The sequence below is a fragment of the Bubalus kerabau genome, chromosome 1 (assembly GCF_029407905.1).
Source record: "Bubalus kerabau isolate K-KA32 ecotype Philippines breed swamp buffalo chromosome 1, PCC_UOA_SB_1v2, whole genome shotgun sequence".
NCBI lineage: Eukaryota > Metazoa > Chordata > Mammalia > Artiodactyla > Bovidae > Bubalus > Bubalus kerabau.
This window is the reverse complement of record NC_073624.1, coordinates 12818631-12837548: the sequence shown is the minus strand read 5'-3', so window position 1 is coordinate 12837548 and position 18918 is coordinate 12818631. Positions and strand designations below refer to the sequence as shown.

The window sequence follows — 18918 nt, the reverse complement described above, 5'->3', positions numbered from 1 at the left end:
AGTCCACGTGCTGCAGCTACCGAAGCCTGTGTGCCTAGAGCCCGTGCTCCCCAACGAGAGAAGCCACCGCAATGAGAAACCCAGGCACCGGAAGTAGAGAGTAACCACCGCTTACCACAACGAGAGAAAAGCACTTGCAGAGCAAAGACCCAGCACAAGCAAAAAATAAATAAGTAAAATTGCTTTTTAAAAAAAGGCCTGTGACATTTTCCCTGTGATGCTGGTGGATTCTCACTCTTATCTTTGGTGTAAGACCTCCGTGATGTCCTTGGAAGACTTCTAGAGCATCCCAAGTACGGGGTGGGGGCCTAGGTCCCAGGGTACAGGGATGATCCCTCTCCCCGGTCACCACAGTCAAGCAGGAGGGGGTGACCTCACCCGTGTTCCAGTCGTGGCGGCAGCTTCCCCAGGGCAGGTCGACGGTAAAGCTGCTGAAGAGGTAGAAGAGGGCCCAGGCCAGGACAATGATGTAGTAGATGTTGAGGAGGGTGACGATCATCTGGGAGGCGTAGCCGATGCCTGGTGGGGGCGGGGAAGGGGCAGACCGGGCTGGGGCACCAGGCAGGTGTCTCACTCTCCTGCCCACCCCTGCTCGGGAGAGGGTTTGTGCTCCACTGGGAGTGTCCTAAGATGTGGGATTCGGACCCGGGCTTCCTACTCTCCTCCCCACCCCTGCTTCCCTGCCCTGCTTCCCGTGAACTTGCATCAGTCTCGGTGCTAAAACTCCACTGTTTCCAATTCCAAGTTATTTTACACACGTGTAAGGCTAACTCCGAGATTCCAATAGCTTATGTTCCCTGGAATTCATCTGATATATTTCTGAAATATAAAAACACGTTCTAAGAGCAGGATGAGACAGTTCACAGAGGAGCAAGTGCACGTAGTGAATGAGCGTCCTCAAAATGCCCTCACGCTCCCTCATCCTAGGCATGCAAACTGAAACGATGAGGGGCAACATTCTGCACCCGTAACACAGCGAGCATTTCTACAGACGCTGTCACTTGGTGAGTTCCAAACTCGTCCACGTATTAGGAGAATTACCTGGCGATATTTTTAAAATTCCAAAGCCCAGTCTGGATGCCAGACCAATTTAATCACAACCTCTGGGGGTGGGGTACAGGCCTCAGGATGTTTTGAAGGTCCCGGGGTGTTTCCAATGTGCCGACAAGTTTGGGAACTAGGGTCATGACTCAGAGCTGTTAAAGATATGGGAGAAAGTCCTTATTCAAGTTCAGTGACTGTACGTCAGTATAACACTTCCATAAGCCAGATCAAGAGACATGGACTTGGTTGTCCATTTGATCCCGTGATTCTGAACTTGGGAATTTATCCCAAAGAAATAATTTCAAAAAGAGGGGGGCTATTTCTACCAAGATACATGGTAGCAGGGTATAACAATTCTGTAAGTGATCAAAAATAAGCATAAATTTTGATATATCCATCTGATGAAAGTTTATGCAACTCAATGATTGCTGTGTAGAAAATGGAAAATAACACTAACTAAAACAGAAACACAAATAAGTAGGAAAAAATTCTTAAAAATAAAAACAAAAAAAGAAAAATGAAGAAAAAAACTATATATTTCAAACTAATAGATACATAAATTTTAATATAGAGAAAGAAATAGTGAAATAAATCTCTCCAAACTACAAACAACCCAAATGTTCTTCAATGGGTGAATGGTTAAATAAATCATAGTACATTCATCCATGCCATGGAATATGGCTCAGTAATAAAAAGGAATGAACCACTGATACCAGGAGCTTCCCAGGTGGCATTAGTGGTAAAGAACCAGCCTGCCAATGCAGGAGATGTAAGAGACTCGGGTTTGATCCCTGGGTTGGGAAGAGCCCCTGGAGGAGGGCATGGCAACTCACTCCAGTATTCTTGCCTGGAGAATCCCATGGACAGAGGAGCCTGGCGGGCTAGTCCATGGGGTCACAGAGTCAGAAACTACTGAAGTGACTTAGCACACACACACACACACACACATACGCACACATGCGTTGATACCCGAGCAATCTGGGTGTATCTCCAGGGCATGATGCTGAGTGAAACAGTGGATCTCAAAAGTCACACACTGCATGACTTCATTTATATAGCGTTCCCCAATGACAGAATCACAGAGCTAGAGAACAGATCGATGGTTGTCAGAGGTTAGGGATGAGGGCAGGGAGGGGGTAAATGCAACTATAAAGGGGCAGTGGAGTGGAGTTCTTTGTAGCCACGGAACAGTGGTGGTGGTCGCACAAATCGACACAAGTGATCCAATTACACACAATTACACATACATACCCTCACACAAGCGAGTGCATGGAAACGGGTGAAACCTGAGCAAAGTCTGTGGATGGTACCAATGTCCATTTGCAGGTTTTGACATTGTTCCATAGCTATATAAAATTTTTACCATGAAGGAAAACTGGCTGATGGGTACACGTGACACTCCTGGGCTACTTTTGCAACTTTCTGTGAACATATAATTATTTCAAAATAGAAATTTAAAGAAAATCCTAAAGAGAGAGGAATATTAAAACACCCTAAGTAACTGCTGTGTCAAGATAGTAGAATTATTTATTTATTTATTTTGGTGGTGCCTTGAGGCTTGTGGGATCTTAGTTCCCCAACCAGGGATTGAACCCAGGCCCCCAGCAGTGGGAGTGTAGAGTCTTCTTAATCACTGGACCACCAAGAAAGTCCAAAGATAGTAGAATTATTAATGGATTTTTTCTCTCATTAAAATTCTTTTTAGAGACTTCCTTGACCACCCAGTGGTTAGGACTCTGTACTCTCACTGCCGAGGGCCTGGGCTCAATCCCTGGTTGGGGAACTGAAATGCCACAAGCTGCATGGCACAGCCAAAAAAAAAAAAATCCCCAAACTAAAAACAAATTAAAAACAAACAAACAAAAATCTCTTTTTAAATGCTTTCCATTGATTAAATATGTTTTTAAAAGCATAAAATTATTTGTATGTATTGCAAAATATATACAGGTACAGCTAAAATAGCTTTGCACTCTACTTATTAGCCAAAGCCTTTGTGCCACCCTCAACCCCGTCTTCTCCTCCATCCTCTGCTGGGCTGAGTGACTAGTTCTGTCTTGGGCCCACAAGTGGAGTTGTTCAGTTACTCAGTTGTGTCTGACTGTGACCCCATGAACAGCAGTACGCAAGCCTTCCCTGTCCTTCACGCTCTCCCTGAGCTTGCTCAAACTCATGCCCCCTGAGTCACAAGTGGAAGGTTTAACATAAAGACCCAGGGGCTTATCTCCATTAGCACTGCTGCTGAACCCCCCAGTTATTCCAAATGCAGTTTATAACCTGGTACAGAGACTCTGGTGTCAGGGATGAGCAACTCACCCTCAAAGATGGGGCAGATCTTCCTCCAGGCAGTGATGCCCCCCTGACTGGTGTACTGGCCCAGCGCCGTCTCCAGGAGGAAGACAGGAATGCCGCAGGTAAAGAGGAAGATGAGGTAGGGGATGAAGAAGGCACCTGCAGGTGGGAAACAGGCTGTGTGTTCCTTGGCAGTAGCCGTCTTCTTGTCCAAGTCCAACTCCTCCCACCACCACTGCTTCCAAGGCGGGGGTGGGGGGGGGGTTGCTGTGAAAAACTGGGAACACTGGTCTAAATGTCTGGAACCAAGCAGAGATCAAGTGTCACCAAGTTACTTAGGACCTGGCCAGTCCCTTTCTTCACTCTGAAGTTTCCGTCTATACCTACCAAGGTGTACTTCCCATCAACTTCAGTTATCGCCTAAAAAACACATAACCTATGGCCATCGAAGGAGCTCCTGGAATCCCAGAAACCACGAGCATTCACAGAGCCCACAGTCCAGCATGTGTCGAGGAAATGATTGCTCTCAATGTCAGAGAGGGATTTTTAGCAGACTGCAGTCAGATTTCCTTTTAGTAATCCTTTCTGTTTTCACAGTCATTGGCTGAAACAAGTCTACTGACTCCAGAAACGCTGGCATTTTCTCCACCCTAGACCTCTATCTGCTGGCATCAGGGCAGGGAGTTCATAGGACAGAGACCCAGGGAGCAGAGATGTGCACAGAGAGGGACTTCCCCGGTGGTCCAGCGGTTAAGAATCAGCCTGCCAATGCAGGGGACTCATGTTGAATCCCTCATCAGGGAACTATTATCTCTCATGCCTTGGGGGCAGCTAAGCACACCACGACTAGAGAGCCTGAGCACTACAGTGAAGACCCAGCACAGACAAAAAAGAAAAAAGAAATGTGCATAGAGAGACCCAAATATCCGCAGAGGGTCCCCTATTAGCTTGCAGCTGAGTACTGGTCAGTACATATGTGTGAGGAAACCACTCAGGAAGGGAAAGTATCTCTCAAAAGGATTGAATCCAGTGGTGCTTATGCAGGGCTGGGGACATTCCAAACATTTAAGGAAGAAATAATTCCAGTTCTATAGAAACTCTTCCACAGAATGTAAAAGGAATTCTTTCCAACTGATTCTACAAAGCTAGCATTACCCTGATAAGAAAAGCAGGCAAAGACACGAAAAGAAAACTATAGGTCAAACTTTGATGAACATAGATGCAAAATTCTAAAAAATTTTTAGCAAATCAGATCCAACAACATGTATTAATAAAAAGGATAATACATTACATAGTGGGGTTTACCCCAGGAACACAAAGTTAACATTCAAAAAAATCAATCTGTGTATCATATTAATAAATTTAAAGACAAAAAAACCATATAATCACTGCAATAAATGTAAGAAAAGCATTTGACAAAATCTAACAGCTATTTGTGATTAAAAAAAAAAAACTCTCGGCAAATGATAAACAGAAGGAAACCCTCAATCTGAAAAAAGACATTTACAAAACATCCTCAGATAACATCTACAAATAACGGTGAAACACTGCTGAACTTCTGAGATCAAGACAAGACAAGGGTAGTCTTACTATTTCTTACCATTTCTATTCAATACTGTTTCCATCAGTATTGATTCTAGTCAAGGCAATAAGGCAAAAAAAAAAAAAAAAGGATGACAGCCTATCTAGAGTACCCTCTGGAGTCTGAAACAAATTCACAGAAGCAGAGTATAGTGATTACCAGGGTCTGAAGAAGGGGGAAACAGGGAGGTGTTAGTCAAACGGTACAAAGTTTCTGTTACCTAAAATGAATATGTCCTAGAGCTCTATTGTAATGGCAGTGCCTGTGGTGAACAATATCTAATTGCTTTCTTAAAATTGTGCTAAGAAGGAGGAGGGGCTACACCAGCTAACAGGGCACACAAACTTCTGGAACACCTGCCACCGGCAGCAGGTGAAGGTTCCTATATCTGCTTGACGGAGCTACTCAACTGGATTCCTGGACTTCTGCAGAGGCTCTCTCATCCATGGGTCTGACTGTTCTCTGGGGGGCCATGCTGAAGGGCAGGAGCCAGTTAACAAGGCATTGCAGGTTCTGCTGCCAGGAACGAGCCTATATACTTATTCTTGCTCTGAGGAGATTGTTTCAACTTCTGTATACATCAGAATAGGTTAGACCTATGTTGTAGTACCTATTATTCTGCCAAATCTCAGTGGTTAGACAAAGCAAAAGTATATTTCTTGAGTTGCTGGGAGTGGCTGAGGCAGTGAGGAAACAGGCACAGAGAAGTCAAGGAATTGGCTTGAGCTCATCTGAGTGACTTCTTCTGACTTAAGCTTGCAGTGTGCTTTGAGAGATGCTCCACCAGATCACCTCAAACTTTGGTCCCTTGGTACTACCCATTAGCAACTGTCGTAAAAGATCAAGTCCTAAGCCTTTGCAGTGGGAGCACTGACTCCAAGACCCAACCAGAGAATTAACCCTCAGTTCAGTTCAGTTCAGTCGCTCAGTCATGTCCGACTCTTTGCGACCCCATGAATCGCAGCACACCAGGCCTCCCTGTCCATCACCAACTCCCAGAGTTCACTCAGACTCACATCCATTGAGTTGGTGATGCCATCCAGCCATCTCATCCTCTGTCGCTCCCTTCTCCTCCTGCCCCCAATCCCTCCCAGCATCAGAGTCTTTTCCAATGAGTCAACTCTTCGCATGAGGTGGCCAAAGTACTGGAGTTTCAGCTTTAGCATCATTCCTTCCAAAGAAATCCCAGGGCTGATCTCCTTCAGAATGGACTGGTTGGATCTCCTTGCAGTCCAAGGGACTCTCAAGAGTCTTCTCCAACACCACAGTTCAAAAGCATCAATTCTTCGGGGCTCAGCTTTCTTCACAGTCCAACTCTCACATCCATACATGACCACTGGAAAAACCATAGCCTTGACTAGATGGACCTTTGTTGGCAAAGCAATGTCTCTGCTTTTGAATATGCTGTCTAGGTTGGACATAACTTTCCTTCCAAGGAGTAAGCGTCTTTTAATTTCATGGCTGCAGTCACCATCTGCAGTGATTTTGGAGCCCAGAAAAATAAAGTCTGACACTGTTTCCACTGTTTTCCCATATATTTCCCATGAAGTGATGGGACCAGATGCCATGATCTTCATTTTCCGAATGTTGAGCTTTAAGCCAACTTTTTCACTCTCCACTTTCACTTTCATCAAGAGGCTTTTTAGTTCCTCTTCACTTTCTGCCATCAGGGTGGTATCATCTGCATATCTGAGGTTATTGATATTTCTCCTGGAAATCTTGATTCCAGCTTGTGTTTCTTCCAGTCCAGCGTTTCTCATGAAACCTCAACATAGTAATGGCCATATATGCTAAGCCTACAGCAAACATTATTCTCAATGGTGAGAAACTGAAAGCATTCCCCCTAAGATCAGGAACAAGACAAGGGTGTCCACTTTCACCACTATTATTCAACATAGTTCTGGAAGTCCTAGCTACTGCCATCAGAGAAGAAAAAGAAATAAAAGGAATCCAGATTAGAAAAGAAGAAGTAAAGCTCTCATTGTTTGCAGATGACATGATACTGTACATAGAAAACCCTAAAGATAGTATCAAAAAATTATTAGAGCTAATCAGTGAATTTAACAAAGTTGCAGGATACAAAATCAATACACAGAAATCACTTGCATTTCTATATACTAACAATGAAAAATCAGAAAGAGAAATTAAGGGATCAATGCCATTCACCATTGCAACAAAAAGAATTAAATATCTAGGAATAAACTTACCTAAGGAGACAAAAGAACTGTACACAGAAAATTATAAGACACTAGTGAAAGCTGACATAAGCAGATGGGTAGGATATTCCATGTTCCTTAAATATTGTGAAAATGACTATACTACCAAATGCAATCTACAGATTCAATGCGATCCTATCAAATTACCAATGGCATTTTTCACAGAACTAGAATAAAAAATTTCACAATTCATGTGGAAACACAAAAGACCCTGAATAGCCAAAGCAGTCTTGAAAAAGAAGAATGGAAGTGGAGTTATCAACCTTCCTCTCTTCAGATTATACTACAAAGCTACAGTCATCAACACAGTATGGTACTGGCACAAAAACAGAAATATAGACCAATGGAACAAGATAGAAAACCCAAAATAAACCCATGCACCTATGGGTACCTTATTTTTGACAAAGGAGGCAAGAATATACAATGGGGTAAAGACAGCCTCTTCAATAAATGGTGCTGGGAAAACTGGACAGCTACATGTAAAAGAATGAAATTAGAACACTTTCTAACACCATACACAAAGATAAACTCAAAATGGATTAAAGACCTAAATGTAAGACCAGAAACTATAAAACTCTTAGAGGAAAACAGGCAGAACACTCGATGACATAAATCAAAGCAAGATCCTCTAGATCCACCTCCTAGAGTAACAGAAATAAAAACAAAAGTAAACAAGTGGGATCTGATTAAACTTAAAAGCTTTTGCACAGCAAAGGAAACTATAAGCAAAGTGAAAAGACAGCCTTAAGAATGGGAGAAAATAATAACAAATGAAACAACTGACAAAGGATTAATTTCCAAAACATACAAGCAGCTCATACAACTCAATGCTAGAAAAACAAACAACCCAATCAAAAAGTGGGGAAAAGGCCTAAACAGACACTTCTCCAAAGAAGACACACAGATGACTAACAAACACATAAAAAGATGCTCCACATAGCTCCAAAAAGTCTACAAACAATAAACGCTGGAGAGGGTATGGAGAAAAGGGACCCTCTGGCACTGTTGGTGGGAATGTAAATTGATACAGCCTATAGGGTAAGAGAGTTAGAGAAGGCGAGGTTCAGAAAAAGAATGAGACTAGCACTTTACTGGAACAGATGACCTTTAATGAAGCAACAAGGGGCAGCAGTCAGATTAGCGAGCTGCTGCACTAACCTAAGAAATGAATAAGTATATATAGGCATGTATGTGCAAAGTTACTGTTTTAAGGGGGCCTGTTCTTCTCCAAGATTGTTCTGAGTAGTTATCTCTTAAATGGCTGGGGAAAGGAATTTTGGAAATTGGCCAGAGGCTGGACTGGGTGGGAGCTGGGTGTAATCAACCTAATGTCCATTTTTACTTCGGGTGAGAGAGTTCTTTGTTTTGCATAGAATGGTGGAGAGGACCTGGAGGGGAGTTTTAACTCCAGGCTACTTCCAGCCATGCAACTTTCCTTCACAGCCACTATGGAAGACAGTATGAAGATTTCTTAAAAACTAGAAATAAAACCACCATATGACCCAGCAATCCACTCCTAGGCATATACCCCAAGGAAACCAAAATTGAAAAAGACACACATATCCCATTGTTCATTGCAGCACTATTTACAATAGCTAGAACATGAAAGCAACCTAGATGTCCATCAACAGATAAATGGATATAGAAGTTGAGGTACATAAACACAATGGAGTATTACTCAGCCATAAAAAGGACCACATTTGAGTCAGTTCCGATCAGGCAGATGAACCTAGAATCTATTATACAGAGTGAAGTAAGTCAGAAAGAGAAAGATAAATATTGTATTCTATATATGGAATCTAGAAAAATGCTACTGAAGAATTTATTTACAGGGCAGCAATGGAAAAACAGACATAGAGAACAGATGTATGAACACGGGGAGAGGGGAGGGGAGGGTGAGATGTATGGAAAGAGTAACATGGAAACTTACATTACCATATGTAAAATAGATAGCCAATGGGAACTTGCTGTATGGCTCAGGAAACTCAAACAGGGGCTCTGTATCAACCTAGTGGGGTGGGATGGGGAGGGAGATGGGATGGAGGTTCAAAAGGGAGGGGATATATGTATACCTATGGCTGATTCATGTTGAGGTTTGGCAGAAAACAACAGAATTCTGTAAAGCAATTATCCTTCAATTAAAAAAAATAAATTTAAAAAAATGTGCTAAGAAGATGAATCTTACATTGTGTCCTTATCACAAAAAATTAAAATAAAAAAAGGATAAAAGGAAACTTCTGGAGGTGATGGGTATGTTTATGACATTGACTGTGGGAATGGTTTCACAGTGTGTGTTTACCTCAAAACTCATTGAGTTGATATGTTAAATGTGTACAGCTTTTTGTAAGTCAGTCATAACTCAATAAAGTGTAATTAAAACCTCAAAACTCATTGAGTTGATATGTTAAATGTGTACAGCTTTTTGTAAGTCAGTCATAACTCAATAAAGTGTAATTAAAAAGAAAAGAAGGACTTCCCTGTGATCCAGTGGCTAAGACAGTAAGAAAACAAACAACCCTTTTTTTTTTCAAATGGTCAGAAGATTTGAACAGGTTTTCACCAAAAAGAAAAAAGAAAAAAAATTATGTGAGTTGCAAATAAGCACATAAGATGGTCAATATCATTAGTCATTATAAATTTAAAAAATGAGGTAATGCTACACACCAATTAGAAAAATTAAAAAGACAGACCAGGAATTTCCCTGGTGGTTCAGTGGTTAAGACTCCACGCTCCCAATGTAGGGACTGCAGTTCCATCTCTGATCAGGAAACTAAGATCCCACAAGCCTTGCATGTGCGTGGAGCAGGCAAAAAAAAGTAAAAGAAAAAAAAGACCAAGTATTGGTGAAGATGTGGAAAAGCTGGCACCCACATACACCATTGGCAGGAATGTAAAATGGCACAACCGTTTTGGAAAAGCGTTTGGCAATTTCTTAAAAAGTTAAAGGTGCATTACCATATAATCCTGTCATTCCACACCTAAGTGTTTACTCAAGAGAGGTGAAAACATATGTTTATACAAAGACTTGTACACAAATGTTCTTAGCAGATTCATCTGTCATACCTAAAACCTGGAAAGAACCCACATGTCCATAAACAGGAGAAGAGATAAATGGCAGTCCACCCATCTAATGGAATGGTGGTCTAGTCGCTAAGTCGTGTCCGACTCTTGCGACCCCATGGACTGTAGCCTGCCAAGCTCCTCTGTCCGTGGGATTCTCCAGGCAAGAATATGGAATGGGTAGCCATTCCCTTCTCCAGGGAATCTTCCTGACCCAGGAACTGAACCCAGGTCTCCTACATTGCAGGTGGATTCTTTACTGACTGAGCTACAATACTATTCAGCAATAACAAGAAAGGAACTACTGAGACATGAAAAAGACGGATGAATCTCAAAGTAATTACGCTAAGTCAAAGAAGCCAAATCATGATTCCATTTAAGAAAAGTCTAAGGAATGCAAACTAGTGTATAGGGACAGCATGGATAAAGAAAATGCTATACGTATCAGTTCAGTTCAGTTCAGTTTAGTTGCTCAGTCGTGTCCAACTCTTTGCGACCCCATGAATCACAGCACACCAGAGTGGGGTATTATTCAGCCATAAGAGAGAAGGAAGTACCATGCTTTGCAACCATGGATGGACCTTGAGGGTATCATGCTAAGTGACATAATTTATACAGAGAAAGTAAAGTAAATATTGTGTGTTCTCACTTATATGTGGGATCTCAAAATAGTCAGATTCATCAAGGCGGAGAGTAGAATGGTGGTTGCCAGAGGCTGGGGGTGGGAGACATGGGGAGATAATCAAAGGGTACACAGTTCATTATAAGATGAACATTTCCGGGGGATAGAACTGTACAGGGTGGTGACTACAGCCAATGGTACTGTTTCATATACTAGAAAGTTCTTAAGAGCGTAGATCTTAAAAGCTATCACCACCAAGAAAAGGTAATGATATGAAGGAATGGAATTGTTAACTAACCTTATTGTGGTAATGATTTTGCAATACATACTTGTATCAAATCATAATGTTGTATGCCTTAAACTTACATATATTATGTATCAGTAATAAATCAGTAGAGCTGGAAATAGTTACATCTTTCAAAAACAGAGACCTCCCTGGTGGTCTGGTGATTGAGACTTCACCTTCTAAAGCAGGAGATGCAGGTTCAGTTCCTGATTGGGGAGTTAAGATTCCACATGCCTCGCAGCCAAAAAAACCGAAACATAAAAAAAAAAAAGAAGCAATATTGTAACAGATTCAATAAAGACTTTAAAAATGGACCATTTTTAAAAAATGGTCTACATCAAAAATCTTTAAAAAACAAAACAGGTTTGTGGTTGCATTGAGATGGGGTTGCAGAGGTTGGGGGTGGGAGTAAGGGTCAGGAAGCAATTTGGGGGAGTCATGGATACATTCACAGCTTTTTTTCTTTTAATTTATATTTTGTCCATGCCATGCAGCATGTGGGATCTTAGTTCCCCAGCCAAGGATGAAACTTGTGCCCCCTGCAATGGAAACTTGGAGTCCTAACCACTGGATCACCTGCAAGTCCCCGTTAATTGTCTTGATAGTGGTGATGGTCTCAGGGGTGTGTACCTATGGCGTAACTTATGTAGCTGTACACTTCAAATGTGTGCCATTTATTGTAAGCCAGTTATACCATACTAAAATTGCTAAAACAAAAGTTGGTGGTGAGGAATCAACTCCTCCAGTTCTCCGCCTTCCAAGTCTCTTGGTGTGTAGTCCACGCATAATTCAAGCACTGAGGGAGACGCTTGGTGAGTATAAGGGCAAAGAATGATCATCAACAACTCAGGCAAGTAAGTACACAAATCAGTCCATGACTCGCTGGGCAGGAGGAGGGAATTAGGAGAGAGAATCCAGTAGCCGAAACGAACTGTCACCACTGAGAGTTAGAAACATCAAAGCAAGAGAGCAAAGAGAGAGTGGGGGGCCGGGAGAGGGGTTTCCAAGCCCCTCCTCCCATCTCTATGCCACCTGCTCTTTCCCAATAAACCAAGCCCGTGTTTAACTGCACCGGGTCTGGTGGTCAGTCTGTTCCCCTCCTCCTCTGCCTCCTTGAGCACCTGGGCAGCCGGCCATAAGGGTCAAAGTCCACACCCACCAGGCAGAGTCGCTGGCCCCAAACTGGGGAGGGAGTTAGAGAAGGGATGGAGCCCAAGAGGGACCTGTGTGCCCACCAGGCAGTCCTGGGGACACTGCCTGTTTCCTCACCTGAGCCATAACCACCACCCCTGCAAGACATATCCAGTCCTGGAGAAGGAGAATGGAGTCATGGTTACCTGCTCCCCCAAAGCCCCCACTCAATCTCCTCCCTTAATTCTCAAATGTCCTGGCATCATCCCTCATGGGATGCCAGAGACCACATACCCATCCTGGAAAAGAACCATTCTGCTAGACATCCTTCTCAGTAAGAGCACATTCTGTGGTGTCACCTGTCATGTTCCAGGTGACAATTTTTTAAAAAATTTATTTATTTGCTTGGCAACTCGGTCTTAGTTGCAGCTTGTGGGATCTATTTCCCTGACCAGGGATCGAACCCAGGCCCCCTTCACTGGGAGCTTGGAGTCTTAGCTCCTGAACCACCAGAGAAGTCCCTCCAGGTGACACTTTTTTAAAAGACAAACTGTTAAATGTTCCACATGAGTAACACAGCAGTGAGCATTCATGAGGTATCACACGCTGTCATCAGCACTACTGAACCAATACTTGGCACTGAGTCACTAACTAAAAATGGTAACCAGTCGTCAAGTACTAATAACGTAACCATGACTCTTCCGTGAAGAAATGCGCTCCTTGTCTCTCTTTGCTCCTTAGTATCTACAGACATCCTCAGGGCACAATGGGGCCGTCTAACGCCCATGGCATCGGCGTCCTATGCGCTGTCTCTCCCTGATGTGTAGAGCTGGGGCTCGCTTGGCTGCACCCCGCCCCACAGCCTTCCCTCTGAGATCCTGGTTTCTAAGTGGCTCAGCAGTGGCACATTCTGCTGTGGTCTCACTCGGCGTCTCCAGCTCCAGGCATCCTGGGTGTTGAGGAACTCAGAATGCCGGTAGCCCAGGGTCCAGGGAGCAGGAGAGGTTCCAGCTGAAAGCCTGGGTTCTGCAGCAACCGGGATCTGGGTATTCAGGTAGAGTCGGCAGTTATGTGAGAAAGAAGGACAGCAAAGAGACCTCAAGATTCTTAGCCTCGGAACTGGTCTGCTTCCAGCCTGATGCCTCTGCCATCAGTTCTTAGCACCATAGATACACAGATTGTGTTCAAGTGTAAGATTGGCCGCTCTGCTCAAACTCTTGCCCTGACTCCCCATCCCTGGAGTGAAAGCTGAACCTCACAGTGGTTGACAAGCCCTGCATGACCCACCCCCGACAGTGACTCCCCTCCTTTGACTCCCCAGACACACCAGCCAGCCGCCTGCTCTAAGGCCATCAAAACCTTTTGTTTCCTCTGCCCCAGGGTGCACTCCCCACCTCCAATATCCCCAAGACAGGGTCTCACCCCCACCCCAGAAGCTGTCACTCAAGTGTTCTCAGTGTGGGCGCCCCCCCCAGCTCCTGCGATGCTCAGCAACTTCCGGTACTCAGTGTCACTTTCTTGTTTACTGTGTTTACCATCTGTCTCGCCCCACCCACACCCAGAATGAAAGCCCCACAAAAACAGGGAGGTGGTCTGTTCTGTTTCCGTTTTATCACCACAGCTCAGAGTAGTTCCTGGCAGGTAGCGCGTTCTCAGTGTGTGACCACCGTTGGGTGACTTACATTGGTTGGCCTGATTCTAGAAAGTCATAGGGGCCGGGGGTGGGGGCAAGTGCTCAGGGTGGCCTGGCCGCAATGCCTGGACAGCAAGGAGCGCACTTACCTAGAAGGCACCCCTTCTTTCCCCATCTTCTGTTGGGTGATGATTCTATATTTTATTTATTTATTTTGAAGTTTGGTTTTTTTCCCTTTGGATGTGGACCATTTTTTAAGTGTTTATTGCATTTGTTACAATATTGCTTCTGTTTTGTGCTTTGGTTTCTTGACCACGAGGCATGTGGGATCTTGGCTCCCCAAGCAGGGACTGAATCCACATCCTCTGCATTGAAAGCCCAAGTCTCAGCCACTAGACTCTGTTTCTTCACACCACTTTCTCAGCGTCTCTGTTTTTAGCTACCGTGTTTCACTGTCGACCTGTCCTCCATCATATTCTTACCTCAGCCTTTCCCCTGCTCTGGGACTCACTTCTAATCAGATCTACCAAACATCCAAGCTGGAAGGAACCAAAGACAGCACTTGCATTTTTAGTATGGAACTGATGCTGTGCTTTGGGGACGTCTTCCCCCTTGAGCTCCCCAACCAACAAACATTAGCAACAATAAGGTCCTCCCTCCAAGCACAAAAGCGGCTATTTGCAGCTGTGAGTTGGAGAAAGCGCCCAGCAGAGGCAGGCTGATAGCACACGTGACCTCGGGGGGTTCACACCACGACCCCAGCATCCTCAGAATCTGCTCAGAACCATCCTCAAATCCCCTGGGAGTGTCAGCCCTGATCTGAGGGCCACGGGTTTAAATAAAAACACTGAACTAGGAGGAGGGGATCAAACCTACCTAGGAGGCCTCTGTCCTCCTCCTCCCCGTCCGCTGTCTCATGTCGGCAGTGAAGGGCCTTGTCATAAAGAGATGTCTGGTCCCTTCCAGACCAAGATGACGAGACAAAGTGTGGAGTCTATGCTCTGAGGGGCCGAGGAGGGGTGAAGAGTACAGAAAGGGTGAGCCTCTGGGAACACCAGAAACCAGAAGAGCTGGCCTGTCTGGGTCCCTGCACAGACCCCGCGGGTCCTGGGCGGGTCCCCATCACGCCAGCAGAGGCACCACCTGTGTGTCCACCCGCTGACCCTGGGTGACTTAGGGCCTTCAGAGCAAAGCTGGGCATCAGCCTCCAGCCCCAGAGCCCCTCAGTGCACTTCCTCCAGCTGCCGTTGTCCGTCAAGGAAAGAGAAGAGGAAGCCTGAGGCCTGGTGCCCCACTGGAGAAGAAGGGGTGGGAGGAAGGGGGATGGTGTCAGGATTCTGCAGATGGTCCCAGGACCCCAAAACAGCTCCTTGGACCAGCATGCTAGAGGGCAGGCCCTGCCCAGGGAGGAGGCAGCCACATCCTACCTACGCACCCCCGCTCCTTCAGTGAAGAATCAGGAGCTGTGGTCTGATCCCAGCCTGCATTTCCTTTTCTGAGACACAGCCACACGTCCCCAGGCCACACAGACCTAAACGGGCCCCCGAAGCAGAGCTCAAGCGCAAACCTACTGGGGGACGCCTCCCGTAGACAGGGTGACCCTGTGCTCCTGCCCTGGCCATCGCTCCCCCTTCCTTCCCTTCCTCAGCGCAGGGGTCCCCACAGACCCCAGAATCCCTCCCCTACTCTTCGTGCCAGTCCTGCTAATTCCCAGGCCGACCTCGCAGTCCCATTCCAGAGCGGCTTGCGGAAAGCAGCTCATATCCTAATCTCCTTGCCGTGTGAGGAGCTAAGCTGGTCACCAGGTCCAGACACAGAGCCCCCAGGCCCGGCTTGGCCCCCCACCCCTCCTCCTCCCCGGACTAGCCGAATCCGACCTCCCTAGGGCCCAAGGTTCTGAACAAGCTGTCGGAGGGTCCAGCGCTGGGTGGGGACCTCCTGCCTTCCCTAGAGATGCCGGCTGACCAAGCAAAGTCCTGCAGCTTCAGACTGCCGGCCAGAGAGTCTGGGGGACGGAGCACACACCGGCCCACTCCCACCTGCTCTGGGAAAATACAAATTAACCTCCAGTCCCTGGGCCAGTGCCCAGCTGCCACCATCCTGAGAGTACGAATGGGCTCAGGGCCTCTCTATATTCGCCTCCCTCCTGACCTCCCACGCCTACTCTGTGCTGTGGGCTTTCTCTCCCCAAAACCAGTTCAACTGGGCTCACGCACAGGGAGGCTCCCACGCCCCTGCCAAGGGTGAGTGTTGCATTAGGGTGCCCTAAAGTCCTCGTGGCCCACAAAGTCCTACCCCTTCAGTCTTTCCCCGTGATCTACCTCAGCATTTCCCTTCCTCCAGCCCAGACTGCAGCCCCACCCCGCCCCCAAAACCAGACGTGGGAGCCCAGTCCCGCTAAGCTTTACCCACCGACGAGGAGACCTTCTGAACCCACTGCTCTTCCCAGAGGACTTCAGCACCTGGGAAATCCCTCAGGGGCTCCCCAGAGACCTGGCAAGGGGTGGGGGTGCCTAAAAGAGAGTCCATGGTGGGAAAGTGACCCGCATTGCTAAGCAGGCAGTGGGATCACTGCAGGGCCTGAGAGGCAGGAAGGATCCAGAAAGGAACTGGAGTCCATGCTCCCCGACCCCATACAAACATTTCAGTGGGAAAATTATAAAAGAAGAGTCACTGGGATCAAAGGTGATATGTGGTGTGGGAGGGGCGTGGCGCGGGACAGGCGACTCTGGTTGCAGAGTCTCGAGACCACGGGACAGCTGGGTGCCAACATCGCCCTCAGCACAGCCATGGATTCTGAGGCCCTTTGCCCACAACCTCCAGTCCTGACAACCACCTTGAGGGGCAGGAAGAACTGTCTCTGTTCACAGCACCCACCTGAGGTCCGAGGGCTTGCCGCAGGTCACAGGGAGTGAGTAGCAGAGGCAGAATCCAAACCCCCATCCATCTGGTCCCAGACCACACCTGTGTTTCTCTACTGCCACCATGGGCACCCAGGAAGTCACCCCCATCCAGGTGCTTCTCCTGCAGGGTCCTGAGCAACTTCTAAGGGTTTTTCCAACTCCAGCATCCTATGCAACTCTGGGGCTCCCCAGAGTGCAGTAGGTGCAGGAAATGGAGACAGTCTTGCGGGGGTGAAGGGTGCCGTGCCTCTCACCTCCCCCTGTTTTTGTAACAGAGGCAGGAAACCTCCACCCACTGCCCAGGCAGGAGGCGCCAGGAGGGCACAGGTCTCCCCCACCGCGCCCACCTCAAGTGAACTCACCTCCCCCGTTTTTGTAGCAGAGGTAGGGGAACCTCCAGACGTTGCCCAGCCCAATGATCTCCCCGGCCACGGACAGCACGAACTCCATCTTGTTGCTCCACTGCTCTCGCTGCAGGGCACCATCCTCCGCCGCCTTTTCCAGGCCTGGGCACACTGGTTTGGTCTCTCCATTACTGGTGGTGCCCGAGACCCTGCTATCCATTCCCCCTGGAAGACAAGCAGGGCACTGTGCTACTGCTGGGGGCTGGGGGTGGGGGGCGGTGCCTGGAGGGAAAGCGTCCCCTTTCCCTTCCAGCAAATTTCCAAAGGAAAAGTGCCAGGGAGGAGAGTGACTCCTGCTTCTGTCCGCAGACCCGCACCCCCCTTGGCATGTCTGGTTGGTAAAGGCTGAGCGTATATGTTCTCTTCCTGCTTCAGGAAGAAGGCACTGACTCTGAGGCACAGACACTGCACCCCTAGAAGGTGCCTCAGGTGGGGGCTTGTGGACATGGGGAGCCCACCTGCCCCGGGCTGTCTGAGTTCTCTCTGCCACCCTCCAACCAGCCTCATCTGCATAAACATGTACCTCAGTCTCCCTATTCCATGTTCAAGGACAGTTGAAGGGATGGGATTTGTATTTATCTTTAAGCCACTGATTCTCCTTTGGGGAATTTACCCTACAGAGATAACTGTGACTCTGTGTAAACATTCAGCATTGAGGATGTTCATGCTTAAAACCATGAAAAATTAGGAAGTACATAAATGTTCAAATATGGTAACTAGGTTAATAAATTATGGCTCAGACAGTGGATTGCTATATAATCATTAAAAACTGTGCTGCAGAAGAAAGAAACGAAAAGGTGTTCACAAAATGTGAAGTGCAAACACTTACAAAATAGACCACGTGCAAGATGACGCTGAGAAAAATACCTTATAAAGTATTTGCATGCATGAAAATTAGGATATTCACCAAGATGTTTCTTTCTCAGCAGATGGGTTTTAGAGAGATTTTCCTTATCTATATTTTCTACATTTTCATCAAAAACATGTTTTATTTTATAAGAAGAATGTGAAAGTCAGGTTTTTTAGATCCTTGCAAGAAGACGAGAAAGGTTGAGTAGAACCAGGAACTCTGAGTAAGATGAGCTGACCTTCCCAGGTCAGCCCTGTATCTCTCTCCGAGAGCAACATAAGAGGAAGACGACCCGTGGGCTCCTTTTCTTTTCTGGTGATGCCAGCGCAGGACTCCGTTACCACAGAGACGACAACATAAGATGAACGCAGAGCTGCAGGCTACACCCTGCCCGCCCCTATTCTAGACTCGAACTGGGGCTGAGGGTGAGATTGGACATGGTCATGTTCAGAGAACAACTACTGTAGGCCAGGAGCTTTACATGCCTTTATGTTATTCAGTCCACGCGGCCCTGGGATGTGACAGTTCCCTCTGCTTTGTAAGCAGGGAGCTGCCCATCAGAGAGGTTGGATGACATGTGTGCAGCCATGTAGCACAGCCAGGACCTGACCCCACGACGCCCTGCTCGTTCAGCTACCTCCCTTGCTTACACTGGCTGGTGGGTTTAGCAGCGAGTCTAATGTAAGTATCTCTGATTGTATACAGCGGTCCCTTCTCTGCAGAAGTGGATTTATGTGCTTCTTTCTACGCACCCCCTCCCAGAAAAGTTCCTGGGAACAGAATTTTCTCACAAGAGCCCCCTCTGGCCACAGAGTCTCCTGCAGGTCTGTCTCCCCAGTGGGGCTGCCCCAGGGGATCCAGAAAGCCAGAGGGAGGTCAGGAATGTGCTGCTTATTTG

The 18918-nt window shown here is 46.5% G+C and overlaps 1 protein-coding gene across 1 annotated transcript in view; it reads right to left on the bottom strand.

Annotated features, from left to right (window-relative positions):
- SLC6A13 (solute carrier family 6 member 13) overlaps positions 1-17330 on the bottom strand; it is a 35186-nt gene extending 17856 nt beyond the window's left edge. The window contains exons 1-3 of the mRNA XM_055566056.1: positions 17129-17330; positions 3358-3492; positions 379-519 (exon numbers count right to left, since the gene is read on the bottom strand). Of these exons, the coding sequence (XP_055422031.1) occupies positions 379-519; positions 3358-3492; positions 17129-17330 (478 nt within the window). The remainder of the gene's footprint in view (positions 1-378; positions 520-3357; positions 3493-17128) is intronic.
- Positions 17331-18918: the final 1588 nt, after the last annotated feature.